General features: G+C 39.1%; 1 protein-coding gene across 9 annotated transcripts in view; it reads right to left on the bottom strand.

The window, feature by feature from the left end:
* usp32 (ubiquitin specific peptidase 32) overlaps window positions 1–15,522 on the bottom strand; it is a 75,924-nt gene that overhangs the window by 41,884 nt on the left and 18,518 nt on the right. For all 9 annotated transcript variants that reach the window (XM_084350163.1, XM_084350161.1, XM_084350159.1 and 6 more), the window contains exon 2: window positions 12,028–12,155. In XM_084350163.1, coding sequence (XP_084206289.1) covers window positions 12,028–12,155 — 128 coding nt within the window. The remainder of the gene's footprint in view (window positions 1–12,027; window positions 12,156–15,522) is intronic.

Here is a 15,522-nt window from a genome sequence, read left to right on the forward strand (position 1 = left end):
CTACAATCCAGTAAAGCAGCCACACAATTAGGGCAACCTGTGCACAGAAGTTTAAACAATGTGAAAGCCATTATGAAGTTACATGCTGACTATGAGAGGCTTTGTGTGAAGACACGTCCCATTTCCCCGAACTTACACTTCAAAAGGCAGGACAGTGGGCACACAGGCAGATGAGTTATGACACAGGGTATCACATTACAAGATTACTGCATTTGTGGGTACACATGCTCATTCAAAATGACCTTTAGGTTTAAAGTATAATCTCTTCCATACCACATGCCAAGAGACACTTGCCCATTTGCAACCTGCAGTGGCTTAAAGTAGGACTGGGAATTTTGTTTTAAGAAGAATAGAAAGAGAGAGAGTGAGAGATGAGAGAGTGAGAGATGAGAGAAGAGAGAGTGAGAAATGAGAGAGTGAGAGAAGAGAGAGTGAGAGATGAGAAAGTGAGAAATGAGAGATGAGAGAGTGAGAAATGAGGGAGTGAGAGATGAGAGAGTGAGAGATGAGAGAGTGAGAGATGAGGGAGTGAGAAATGAGAGAGTGAGAGATGAGAGAGTGAGAGATGAGGGAGTGAGAGATGAGAGAGTGAGAAATGAGGGAGTGAGAAATGAGGGAGTGAGAGAAGAGAGAGTGAGAGAAGAGAGTGAGAAATGAGGGAGTGAGAGATGAGAGAGTGAGAGATTAGGGAGTGAGAGAAGAGAGAGTGAAAGATGAGAGAGTGAGAGATGAGGGAGTGAGAAATGAGGGAGAGGGAGCGAGGGAGGGAGGGAGAGAGAGACAGGGAGAGAGGGAAAGACAGTCGGAGAGCAGAGAACAGAGTAACTGCAATCTTCATTTAGTCCTTATTTCATTGTGGTTATTTACTAAACTCTTTTGGGGTTGTATTGTATCTAAAGCACTTTCTAAACTTTGTTTTTTGAAAAATCTGTCTTTTTTCTTGTTTTCTTTTAAAATCATTTATATTGGGGCATTTTACCTGTTATTTAGAAGCATTTAGTGAAGAAACATACAGAGGTAGGAGAGACAGACGGGGAATGACACGCAACAACAAAAAAATCACTGCAATGGTCAGCCCTGAAGACCGAGACTTCAGGGAACTCTCCCCCAGAAAACGGCATCCCTCCTCCCAAGAGTGAGAGCAAGACAGGGTCCACTATCTAGTGATGGTGATTATGTGATGTCATTTAGAGCAAAAAAACTTCTCTTTGTCACTTTCCATGATGCATGGTGGGTCAGGATCTCAATCACCAACGCATTATAACGGAACCATATGATTATAAACAGTTGGCGGGTACATATATAGCTTTACAGGTGGAAAACAGGGGGAAACACGTAAAAAAAACACACGCACAGATATCAACGTTATGTTGTGTACAGTCACGCATCTTTGGTTCCGCGACGCTGGCATGCTGTATGAAATGACACACTGGAGCGGCTTTATGCCAGCGCTGCTTGGTTTAGTGTGAACAAACAAAGGCGTGTTAATACGAGCCTTTATTGTGCCGATAGTGCGGAATCTCTGTGTGAAAGGGCTACTAGCCTAGCTAGGCTCTAGAGAAGGACACTGGGGAGGAGGGTGAGATGAAGGGTGTTCAGTTGGTTGTAATCTGCAACCTTATCGCTTGATGGCACTAAATCCTGCACACTGGACCTTTAAGAGGGCATTGAGGTAACAGAAGTTTTGCTGCCTAGCTTATCCATGGTGGCTGCCACGTCTGGTCCAGCCTCAGCGCGACACAAGCACTTCACTGACGACAACATTGGGTTTTTCTAAAGCTTAACAACTGTCAACATGGTGGAAAGAAATGAAGCCAAGTTAAAAGTTCACAATGCCCCTGGAGAAAATTGAGAATTGGTTTGGGATGAGTTGGACCACAGAGTGAAGGCAAAGCAGCCAACAAGTGCTCACCATTCCAGGTGACCGCCTGATGAAGCTGAGTGAGAGAATGTCAGAAGTGTGCAAAGCTGTCATCAAAGCAAAAGGTGGCTACTTTGAAGAATATAAAATATAAAACGTATTCTGGTTTATTTAGTGCTTTTTTGTTTACTACATAATTCCATATGTGTTCCTTCATAGTTTTGATGTCTTCAGTATTAATCTACAATGTATGGTATCTAATAATGTAGAAATGATTTCCTTCAGGTAAAAATATGAGGTACAGGAGTCGACAATATAAATGGCCCGGTGGCCCGGACGTACTTTTAAAACCGTCAGGGCCACCAGAACGCTCCAAGCACTGGCCCGGTGGGGCCAGCATGGATTAAAGTTCTCCGTCGCTACGACGGATTTCCGTCATTCAAACTTAACAGAGGCGACTTGTGAGATCAATGTAGATCGGAGGAGAACTGTTGGCTGATTTTGATTGACAGATTGTCACACTCTACAGCCGATTGTATCGATAACAGCGTGTGAGCGCCTGACCAATGACAGTGTAGTGACCCACACAGGGCGGGATCTCAACACGGAGTGGCGCTAAAGTTTAGCTGCTTAGCTAGCAAGGACTCGTCGCGCTGCTACGTTATCAATTGAGTTTAGTCAGCACGTGAGAACTCGTCTGACACGGAGAGTCTCCTGTTGTGTGCTACATGTGTGAAATAACAACTATAGTCTGGACTTTGTCTGCAGTGTATCTGTGTAAACGGCTTCATTCAGCGTCTCTCCCTCCCCTCTGGCACCGTGAGTTACCATGGTTACAGGAACGCCCTGAAACTTTATAATGATGATCAATAAGAAGTTTGTGGTTAGTTTGACTGTACAGAATCATGAATGTTGCCTGATTGTAGCTCAATGCTGAAATCTTGTATATAACATATAGAACAAAGCCTCAGAGCTTCTTTGATTATTAACAGCATGTTAGTGATGACAGAAAGGTGATAACTCGCCATCAGACTCACAAGGCTGCAAAAGTTGCTGTTTGTATGATGTATTTTTCTGTTAAATGATAAGAGGCTCACTTTAAACAATATTATTAATAATAATAATTAATGATAATGATGATGAGAAGAAGAAGAAGTAGAAAAATAGCGTACTGAAAAGTTCTGCAGATGGTTGATTATTTGAAAGAGTAAAACTTAAGAGAAGCTTGGCAAAACAAAGGCACAGATTGATTTCATAGATTGAAAATTACATTGAAAAGACAAAAAAAAAAACATAACAGAACAGCTGTTCAGATCATCCTGCTGTAAAACACTGTTGGTCAAATATTTAAACTTGATGTCTGCATTAGAGAAGGTGTTGTATAAGGTGTGGGGTGAGGCTGTAAATCTTATCTTATTTTTTTAGCATGTGTCAAGTAAAACGCCCTGTAACATGGAGGGGGGCGCAAAAATCAACCAACTGAGGAGGAGATGAAGGAAGAACTGATTGTGCTTGAGTAATGCAGCACTGTTTGCACTTTTGATTTATGTATTTGCACTTTTTGACCTCAGTACTGCAGTATTAAAATAAATGTTATTAAATCAAATTGTTCTTTTTCGTTATTATGGGGATCGATTCCTGGGCCAGTGGTTACAATGGTGGGGCCAGTGACCTTATTGTCTACCCCTGAGGTAAGACTAATATTTCTGTTTCTGAAAGTGGCAGTCACAATGCTTCCAGAGCCAGTGTGTGAGCCAGAACATTATTTACAACAGCCTTGAAAAATCAAATTCCGCTTTCTTGAGAGTTAAAAGTCCATGCCAGGGGGCGCTGTTGTCATTTCGCAAAGTTGCACTCAGAGCATGAAGGAGAAGATTACGGAGCAGTGTGTAAGTGAGCCATGGAGAGGTGACTGCAGTCAGTGAGCTAATGAAGTGTGTCCATGTCAGTGGGTCACACAGAGCACAGGAGCTTCACCTGTGGTTTAACAAAAGGGTAGTCAAGAGTGCGTCATACTTTGCAAAGTTCCACATCCACCAGCAGACTTCCTCTTTCTGCTGCACTCTTATCAGATGAGGAGCTCATTCACCCGGATCATCCCACTCAGTCAAATTACATATTTGTCTGGTATACGGCACTTACATATACTAGACCTGCATCTTTAGTTGTCCTATAGTTAGTTTAATTTTATATACCTGATATCATTTCATTTTTTAACTTTTCTCTCCTCATCTGTTGGCTACTTATTTCTGTCCTTGTATTGCTGCAACAACTGGAGATCAATAAAAGCTTATCTTCGGTCCTTAATTAATGAAACTCTTGTCTCAATGGTTCAAACAATACTAATGTTAATTTAGTAATATGTAGGAATCAAAGTTTCCACAAATGTAAATAGTGGATACATACAGTATATGGATTCCCCAGTGATTCACTGATTAAAATGTAATGATTTGTATAAAACCTGACAATTTCTGTGAGCTAACTAAGATGTGTATTCATTTTTATCGAGAGCTGCGAAGATTAATTGGTTATTTGTCAACTTTTAAATTAACTGGCAACTACTTTGATTACTGATCAGTTGGAGTAGACAAGACATTTGAGGGCGTCATCTTGGGCTTTAGGAAACGCTGATCAGGATTTTTCTACATTTTCATACATTTTATGGACCCACCAACGAATTGATTAATCAAGAAAATAAACAACAGATTAATCGACGAATGAAAATAACTGTTAGTTCCAGCCATATTTTTAGCCACTGTGCTGAGTGAGTGCAGTAAACCTGCAGTGGCTGGATGATTCATTCAGAGACATTCTGCTTGACAAACATAAAGCACTGATGACTACGCTGAAGTCAACCTTGTAGATTCATAGGGACTATGACAAAGTATGACGCAATTTTCTAGAAATATGCATGGCAACTCTCCATGATTAGAAAAAAGACTGCTATATTGAGTTATACAAAATTTGCAGTGTCCATTGTGCCAGTCCCAAAGATGAAACTGGTCAAGTATGCAAAACAGCAATGAAGCAGAGGCTGTGATTAGAGGAACTCCACTGAACTTAAAGGTCATAAAGGTCAGTTTACTCATCATGGTAAGTTACATTTTATTTGTCAGGTGTGACAGAATGAGGGCTGAAGATGTCATCAGATGATGACGTCTTGGTAACAAATTTATACCTTATTGGCTTCTGCTGCTTCAACGTTCTCAACCTCTTTTCTCCAACTCTATGGAGGTATGACTTCTTTAACTACAGGTAAAAAATGTTCAAATCAATCCACTATATATTTGTTCTATGTTCCTTAGTTGCTTGGTTTTTCTTCACCACATTCACACTAGGAGTCGACCGATACATTTCCTTCAGGGCCGATACCGATTATTAGAAATCCAGGAGACTAATATACATTTACAGGAAAAATAAAAATCTTGAGAATCACCAATGATGGAATGTATGTACAATTTTGAGGTACTTCGCTTCAGTATTTCCATTTTCTGCTACTTAATACTTTAACTCAGCCCCATTTATATTATTTTAGCAGACACCGAGACCACAGAATGGTGACCACTAAGAGAAAGGATGCTGCATCCGACCCAAAGTACTGCATTTTAAATGTATTTATTTTATTTATTGTGTATTTGCACAAAAATGCTGATAATGAAATGCTGAATTTTGGCCCTAACAATCGGCCAGACCAATAATCGGTCTGCCCCAATTTTCCCACGGTGTAAAAAATGTGTTTAAGGACTAAAATTTTAAACGCAAAAAGATGGCTTCTCATGTAGTTTACAGAGCCGTACATCTTGTCAGTCTGCCTGACAGTGTGTTTACTTCGTTGATGAGATGGCAGCATGACATCTGTCACCTTGTCTAACGCACAGAGAGACAGAAAAGAGTTGTTTTGAATGACAAGCTTATATTAATATAATGAGTCAGGGGGCTGTCTATGTCACACTATTGCAGGTCAGGAACAATGTTTCACCTGCGTTAGCATTTTACCACACTACACGTGTATATCAATATGTTTTTTTTAAACCAACTACGTCATGCACCGTTAAACTCTGGGGAAAGCCCATATGAAGTCAAGTAAGTCATGTTTTGCTTCTGGTCCGTCCCCACGCCCACTGCTTTGAGCACATTTACGGTCATTGTTGTAACTGAAGAGTGAAACTGAAAAATTCTGAAGCTATTGTGAAGAATGAATTGTGTTCCATCGTGGTGGCATGAGGTTATATTCAGACTACACCTGCTTCCTTCAAGATGTATAAAGGTCAACAGGTATTCTTAAAAGGCTTTTAAACTTTTGTCCTGAAAAATAAATACTAAATCACACATTTGCTCCATAACCTCCAAAACAGCTTCACAGCTCCTTGTCATAGATTATCCAAGTCTGTGAACTCTACTGGAGGGACAGCATTCTTTCACAACGAACGTCCCCCACAGGTGTTCAGTTGGGCTGAGATCTGATGACCATGAAGGCCATAGCAGTGATGTTGATAGGTTTTCGATATACTGAGTCCCCCAGGCAACACAAGTGGTCACTTAAACAGGTGCCTAATAAAATTTGTGATTTCTGGCAAATTGTACTGTTAAGTTCCTGTTTGATGTTTTAATGTGATAATCATGGTTATATTCATGCATGTTGAAAACGTATCTGAAAATTAAACAAATAAAAAACAAATAAAATTCTCAAAACAAAACACCAGCATATCTACGGCTGCCCCCTGAAAGTTTTTGAGTCAGTCGGTTGGAGACTGATTTTGTCGCTCAGAGTACATTACAAAAACAGAATAAAACATAGAAGCTTTCAAAAATGCAGACTCTGTCTGCTGGGACTTCATAACTGAACTATGAGCAGGACACTTCTACTACTACTACTACTACTACAACTTCTCCTACTGTGTGGAAATCTGATGTTTTCACCTCAAAAATGAGCGAAAAGAGGCGTTAAAACACGGGTCTATGGGTGCAGGTTAAACATACAGATATAGGCTGATAAAGAGGTTAGTGTGGCGCTAAACTGAAAAAAGAAGAATAGTTGAATCTTTTTATTGATCAATAAAATCCATCTAAATGATAAAATCCTGAGTCGGGTACAGCCCAATCCTCATCATCCTGATACACTTGTCTACAAAATTCAAATAAACTATGTAGTGGTTCATATCTACAGTATGGTTTAACATGGAACGTCTCCTGATTGGTAAAGCATCATCCATCAGAGAGAGAATAGAATCGACCAGAGCTGATTATTCTTGCGGTGACCCAGTTACTGTACTGACAAGTACCAAGATTGTAGCCTTGACTGTTGAAATCTGTGTGTCAAGGATTGGTCTTGTTGCAGCAGAAAGTATCATGTCATGATGATGGAGATAGGCACTCAGTGTGCAGATGGTCAGAAATGATGACCAGTGGATGTTTTTCTGTCTTGATAATGAATTTCCTTCTTTTAATTTTTTTCAATACAGATTTGTTGTCCACAATGTAGCAAAAGGGATAAAATACGGTGCGGCCCCTGTACGCATGGATAGTGAGTTCACTGCAACTTTTGGGGTTTTAATGCATCAGAGACACAGGCATACCCAGCAGCATCACTGCCATAGCTATAAATCACATCATTATTGTCAAACCATTCAGTGAACTTTAAGTTCAGTTTGGATTCATCTGCATTTTTTATATTAATCAACTCGTTAATTACCTTTAATTTATCATCTGTCTGTAGCCAGACATGAGATGATAAGTTCATGTGTGCCATCATTTCAATGTAAAATAGCCATAAACTGGCAAAAGGATGAAATGTCAGAAAGCAGAGCAGTTCTGGTATTAGAATGTTTAAAGGTAGGATACAACTGTGACTCACAGAGTCAACGGTCACAGCGTAACGGCATTAGCCACACTGGTGTTATGTTTCAGACTGACATGAAATCTGCATGTTTTTGTCTCATTAGAGGTTCATACTGGGCCAGGCAGCCTTTATGTATTTTGTTGATCTTGTAAAATGTTAAAAAAAAACTCTCTGAAAGAAGCAAATTTGGACTGGTGGGCTCTGGGATGAGCTGTTGTCTTAGAAACAGATGCCGTTGCTTTGACATGCTGCTGAATCTTATGGGACTGATCATAACATTTGCAACAGTGTGATGTTATGTAATTTAAAATGAGACATTATGGCATTTGTGTAACTCTCAGCTCACATTGTTCAATTTTGGTGGGTGACTCCTTTAAGAGTCATGTTAATGTTGTTGCCTGTGTGTTGGAGAATCTATTTGTGGACATTGGGCCTGTTTACCAATGTATGTCAACTGTTTTACAAGTGACGCACCAGCAGTTCAGGCAACTACAGATATGACAGATATTTCTGTACAAAGAGGCAGACAGTCACTTTAACATCTGCCAGTGCATCAATTCATGCAGTCACTACTATAAATTATTATAACATCATTATAATGGAGCTATACAATTGCTCCAGCAGTGAAATCCCTCCCTCTGATGGGATTGTTAATTTTAGTGATGTGACATAAGTAGGGATGCAAATTTTAAGCAATTCCTTTCATTGACAATTGGCTGCCTTGGCTTTACTGCTGAAACACATACTGCCCGTGGCAGCAATACCATCATCATCATTGAAAAAGAGCGGGTGTTTTGGACTAAGAGCAATCTAATAGCAGTCTTTTCGCTGATGGTCTAGTTTGCTGTTACAGATCATTTATCATCATCAGAGGAATCACAGGACTGTTTCATAAACGCTTAAGAGTTCCTCATAGTCACTTTAAATAGAAATGATATGACGAGAACACATGAAATTGAAAATATGAGGTGGCACTGAGCTCCATTAAGCTATAAGCACATTCTTCCAAGGTAAAACAGCCTGTGTGGATGACGAAGAAAAATCTGTAAATCCCAACTATGTAGAATAATTACCAACACAGCTAATGGCATCACAGTCAAATTGGAGAGGTTTGAAACACAGGCTGTTTACGTCCAATACCTGAAAGCATTACCTATGCTCTTTGTCACTGAATCTGTGTATCATCATTATGAACAAAAACAATCTAAAAAAGAACTGAGATCTCTGTGCATTAAAAAGAACAGGGCCTGCTTCTTGACTGACTGATTGGGCCCAGGCTTTCTTTGAACTGTCAGAATGTGCAGCAGCAGCCATGTTTCTGTTTGAAGAGAACAGCGGTAACCTTAGATTTGGACCGCTGTCACCGCAGTAACTGCTGCCATGGTGACAAAGGGGAAGAAGGAGAGATGCTGAGAGAAAGGAGAGAGAAGGCACAAGTTGTTGCCTTCAATGAATGGTGAAAAAGACTGACTGTATACCACGCTTTTCTACCTTAATGGAAAAAGGGCTTTCATACAAACACACACACACACACACACACACACACACACACACACACACACACACACACAATACACTCTGAAGACAAGGTATGTGTTGTCATTGTATCCAGATTAAATGAGTACTATAAGAAGCCCTGTTTGCATCATGGTGTGTAGCCACAGTGAACTGCTGTCTGTGTTTGATGGGTTAACAGAGGGAACCAATGAGTGTTTGTATGGTTTCCCACAATGTATTATAACAGAGATGCACTGCCTTGACTGAAATTCAGCCTACTTTCACTAAAGTCAAAAGATATTGTTAAACTTTTATCAAATATAACATTAACATACTGGATAACAAAACCAATCACACAGTTAAGCCCAAGGAATTAATGAGTCAGGCAACTGTTTGCACTGTAGACAACTGAGTAAGAATGAAGTTATTTTGTCCCCTGATCTGAGTCCTTCGGTATTGGGTACATATTGGGTGTATCTGTCTATACTATAAGTCTGATCTGATACTTATATGTATGTAATGTGTAGGGGTGTTTGATACTAAATCATAAATAGATTTTTTTTTAAAAACGCTCTTATTTTGCATCATTGGAATCAGAAACAGGACCAACAATTTCTTTCTCTTTATCCTAGCCTACTTGCACATGTCTGGTGTACATCCTGAGGGAAAAAAAAAAAACATGTCAAAGAGGACACAGCTAGCTTACTAGTAGCCTGCAGCTGCACCTCAAGACACCTATCCTGCGTGCATGAGGATGATCAACTGACAGGTACAAGAGGAGAGATGTTTATTTTCTTTTTCAGACAACCCCTTTTAATTATTCATTTGTTTGGGAAGAGGGTCTACTCCAGAGAGATCTGAGAAACTGAACTTTGCAACAAAATGAATTTGTGTTTTTTGGTGTTTATTGTTGGATCCAAACAGGGTGGTATTTTTTGTTGTGCTCTGGAATCTATATTTTTGGTGGATATTATTTAAATTTAAATAACCCTAACATGTAGAAAGCCCATTTGTTGTAAAATACCTTTTTATATCTTTTTAAGGACAAATTTAAAAATAGAATTGACAGTTGTCAGGGCATAAAACCATGCATCATTTCATCTTTACCTACTAGATTCAACATTCTGATCAGTGCTGGAAAAAAAAGTCAAAATGAACCACAGTTTGAGAATCGTGACACCCCATTAATAAATGAACAAATAAATTCAAGCCCATATGGGCTTTAAAAATATCATAAACCAATGCAAATCGGATCCAAATGCCTTTTCAGACAATACTACTGAGGGTCTAAGATTAAAGAACCTCTTGAATGATCAAACTGTACAGTAATACTATAGGACTTACTTTACAAATCTCAAATCACTCAGTTCAAACTATCTGCTTCCTTCTGAATATTTTTAAATCTACAATAGCCAGAGGGAGAATATCACACTCAACTGTGCAACTTAAAACTGACAAGTTGGGAAAAGGGAAGGCAAACAGCTCAGTCAGTTACAAGTAGATGGGTATGTGTGAGGGAATAAAGAGGTGAATTCTGGATGGCGACCAGGGATGTGCATGATGGAAATAAAAGTATTACATATTGTCATATTGTTTTTTAACTACTTTAATTCGGTGCCTCATCATCTTCCATCATTTATGGATATAAATGTAGTCAAAGTTGTATTTTCAGATATTTATTCCCATTAGGATTTTCACGATAATATACAATTAGTCATTTTGATGCAGATATTTCGTGGAACAGGTTACAACGCCCTGGAATCAGTGCAAGACAGTGTGGGTTATTCCTACTGCCATTCTCTATAACTGATGGCCTGTTGATTTACACTTAAGATTGATCCCTTGTTGTCTAATGTCCAGTCTAATCATGCTATTTAAAACAGGAAATACATAAGAGTGATTGAGTAATGATTAAGTCCTTTAGTGGTATAAAGAGCTTGAGTCTGTGTAGGGCAAGATGGAAGACTGCAGTATTATGCAATTCTTTTTACATGATTAAAGATCCACCTACAGTACCTGTGCTGCATCCCTTCTCTGGATGTAGGACATTTAATAGAGGAAGAAGTTTATGCTAGGACTGTAAGACAAAATCAAATATCACAATATTTTGACCAAATACCTTAAAAGGGCAACAATGTTGCAGTGGTGACTACTGGTACATTCACAAAATATGAGCACAATGAGATTTTTGATAAATAATGAGTAATGTAGATATAATATCTGAGTGGTTAAAGAAAAGTATTAGAACAAGTAGAACAGTCTGGTAAGTTGAGCAAGAAAACATAACATCACTGTAACTTAGCCTTTTAAACCACGAAAAGACAACACTTCTGTCAAATCACAATTCAACAATGTCCAAAATCTAGGACAATATATAGTCCAACATCAGGATAATGATTAATCAATATATTGCCAGCCCTACAGGAAAGACACAGGAGAGCTCCAGGCAAAAAAGTCTATTGTGACCAAGTTCAGTTATCACCTTGTCACTATAGCCTCTACTATATAACTCCTCTGCAATGCTATCTGGCTGGTATTGATACCAATGCCTTACAACACACTCAAGAAAACCACTAAAATCTTCTCCAGTTCATCTAAAGATAAGGGCTACTTACCTACGTAACCCCTCTCTCTTTACTCTTGTGCTTAAATCAGATATCATCTCTCACCTCCTTTCTACCAGATCAGCCATTGCTCTCAGGGGACACTGGATGCTCTAATTTGGCTGACTCAACCCATTTCGGTGGCTACCTGGACGATGTTCCGATTTCACTGTAACTATCATCATCAGGTTCAATGGGAAATGCTGTGTGATATAACTGGGGCTTACCTCTGCAACTTTATGGGGAACCCCATCTCCCAGCACTTCCCTGTAGAAGCACTGCTGGGTCATGTAATAGGTGATGCCACTGGTTCTCTTGAAGGCATCTTTCAGCCGCTTCAGTTCCACATCGGTGACTAGAGAGAGAAAGAGACCAAAAAAGTGATTATGAACAAACTTGGTGAGCTTTATTTCCTTACTGAACAGTCTGCTAATAGAACTTGTTGTAAACACGGCAAAAACCAAAAACAGTGTATATAATTACCCATCATAATGTCACTTTCTCATTAGCTAAGTTTAATTTGTCCATGCCATAAGAAAATGTCACATTTGAACTCAACAGTAATGTGTCATTCCAAAACCAATGTCATAGTTACTTGTACATTTTTGAAAATGTAAGATGTGAATATGTGTGCCAGACTTGTTTGTCAAAACCATTACGTTATTGTCCCACAGATATCCTACTGGAAGCAATGTTAAGTATAGTTTGGGGATTTTTTTTTCAGGGGATATTGAGACGTCTGTTGCTGACAGTCCCTTGTATTCAGGTTGATGGTGCTCAAAGCAAAAAAATGACATCAGAAAATGTCACATTTGATCTCAACAGTAATGTGTCATTCCAAAACTAAAACTGACTAATGTCATAGTTACTTTGGATAATATTCTGACATTCTGTGGAACAAAGATGTGGGAAAAGTCATTGTTATTTTTGATGTTCTCCACATTGGTTTTACAGTCATTTGGCTTAGGTGGTGCCCTAGACAGCTCAGGTGCTACGTCTAAACCTCAATAATGGTAGGAAAAAAAACTGGTTCCATCTACCCTGGAAATTCCACTTCCAGTAGCCAAAGAGCAACATAGCATTCAGTTGAAATTCTCTCTTAAATCTAAGTCCAATATTCACTTTCCTTTTAGTTCTGGTTTGGTCGTCACCAACTGCTGAGAAAAACATCTGACCCTTAGCTGCTAAATGCTCAGCTAGTCTCTAACTGTGTTTGCCTGCAATTTGACACTGGGTAGGTGGCTTTCTGCAGAGTGATTGAAGCTTTGGTAAATCAAAGCTTTTGCACTGAAAACAGGGTTGATGAGAGTGGATTTTGTGGTCAGAATTTCACATCATTATTATTACCACATCTGTGTACAAAAAGTTGAAAAAGCGAGATCAGATAATGAATAAAGACCCAAAAAACATCAATAAAACTGCTAAACAAGTCTACAGTGGGGACTAACATCAAGCATTAGATGTTCTTTAGTTAGTTTGTACTCTCCACAATGATTTCACATTCACTTGGCTTTTCTTATGTCTTAAGATGTTAGTGTAAAGTGAGCTTGTAACAGAATCCTTATTGCTGATTGGATACTTTCAAAGCCCCCTCTGAGAGCAGAGCCTTCTCTCCCTTGTCTGCGTGAATCACTGTTTGCTACAAATAGTCATTTCTTTGATACATTTGTCTCTGACAGACTGAAATATGACTGGCTGTTGATGGCTGATTGGTTAACTATTATGGGCTGGTGTATTATGACCATTCATTAATAATCATTATTGCTTTTTAATTGTTCACATATCAACTGAGTGTCAGCTCTGTGGGTAATTAATGATATTTTGGTGACTTGTTGATCATGTAGCTCTGATGTGAACATGTGGAAGCTGCAAATGCTGTCTCCTGCATTTCTCAGCTGTCACCACAGTAGTGTTGAGGTGTTGATGACTTTGAAAGTTCAGTACAAGGTCGGGTTTGTGGTACACCTCTGACTGACTGTCGCTCAGCAGAGGATGTATGTAAGATGTAAATATGTGTGCCAGACTTGTTTGTCAAAACCCCTACATTGCTGTTTCACAGATACCCTGCTGGAAGCAGCATTCTGTCAAATTATTTTGGGTTTTTTTCACACAAAGCACAATAACCATCATCATTCCACGTTCCATAATCAAGTGCAATGTTAAGTATAGTTTGGGGATTTTTTTTCAGGGAATGTTGAGACGTCTGTTGTTGACAGTCCCTTGTACAATTGAGGTGAAAGTAATCAGGTTGATGGTGCTCAAAGCAAAAAAATGACATCAGAAAATGTCACATTTGATCTCAACAGTAATGTGTCATTCCAAAACCAATGTCATAGTTACTTTGGATAATAATCCAAATCTACATTCTGTGGAACAAAGATGTGGGAAAAGTCACTGTTATTTTTGATGTTCTCCACATTGGTTTTACAGTCATTTGGCTTAGGTGGTGCCCAAGAAATTCCACTTCCGGTAGCCGAAGAGCAACTTAGCATTCAGTTGAAATTATCTCTTAAATCCAAGTCCAATATTCACTTTCCTTTTAGTTCTGGTTTGGTCACCACCAACTGCTGAGAAAAATATCTGATTGCAGTTGGTCCCCATTGGACTTCTTTAGCAAGTTCTGTCTTTTAGTTTTTTTGGTATTGTTCATTGAAATAAGATTTTTTAATTGAAAAACATAATATTTTGGAAGATAGATCACCAAACTGATCACCAAATACGTGCAACCAAATCTTCCACAAACCTAGGGAAAACACTGCAACGCACTGCAAACTGATTTCCATATATTATGCAGACATTATGCTCGTATTGTGAAGGCTCAGTTTTAGAAATGACAGTACGGTTTGTCCAACACCTCAGTGTTGTTCTGCTCTTGGCTACAATAACATAAAATTCGTTGAACACACACATTCACTTCAGTGGTGTGTACACACACACAGAAGAGTTCAGGGTCTTCCCGTGTGATGACTTTTGCAACTGCAGAGCTGTAACAATCAGCAGCATCAGCCATACAGCCCTCCATATAACACATATCCTATTGTCCTCTGCTGCACTCTGATAAAGGCACACAGTGTGCGTGTGTGTGTGATACTAGGATGGAGTCCCAACGGCAACAATTACCCTGCTTGCTCTGCTGCTGCAATGAAACACATTCAGCTATATTGTCGCTACATCCAGTTCAAACACGGATGGAGTTTTCCAGACACAACTGCACACTGTGCACTGTGCTGCGCTGTTGATTGGACCATCGCCATGCAGGGCCATTAGAGATGTGGAGACACTAGTGCTCAAACCACTATTATTTGATAAATTAATATATCCACTGACTGAACATTAACAAAAATGAGTTTTGACCACTAATTAATTAATTAAAACACATCGAAGTTGCTTGCTCTGTTTCATGTTCATATAAACAGAATACAGGAAACAGGAAAGTTTTAGGACTTCGACCTTTGTACATATTTTAGAATAAATTAATTTAAAAAAAAGACTAATGACATTAGACATTAATTGCTGCCTTGCAGACAGGATGACAAAATAAAAACAACTGGACATAACTCGGTTAAGTTATGGATTTTTAGCCACGTATACATCCCATCTACAGAGCAACAAATAGTTCTGCTTTGTTACAGCTTCCTTCCCTGCAGCGTAGCAATGTAACATATCTGCTCACTTGAAAAACATCTGAGTAAAATTTATACAATTCTTCTTTTTAAACCAGA

Source organism: Pagrus pagrus (assembly GCF_965226575.1).
Source record: "Pagrus pagrus genome assembly, chromosome: 4".
In the NCBI taxonomy this organism is placed as follows: Eukaryota; Metazoa; Chordata; class Actinopteri; order Spariformes; family Sparidae; genus Pagrus; species Pagrus pagrus.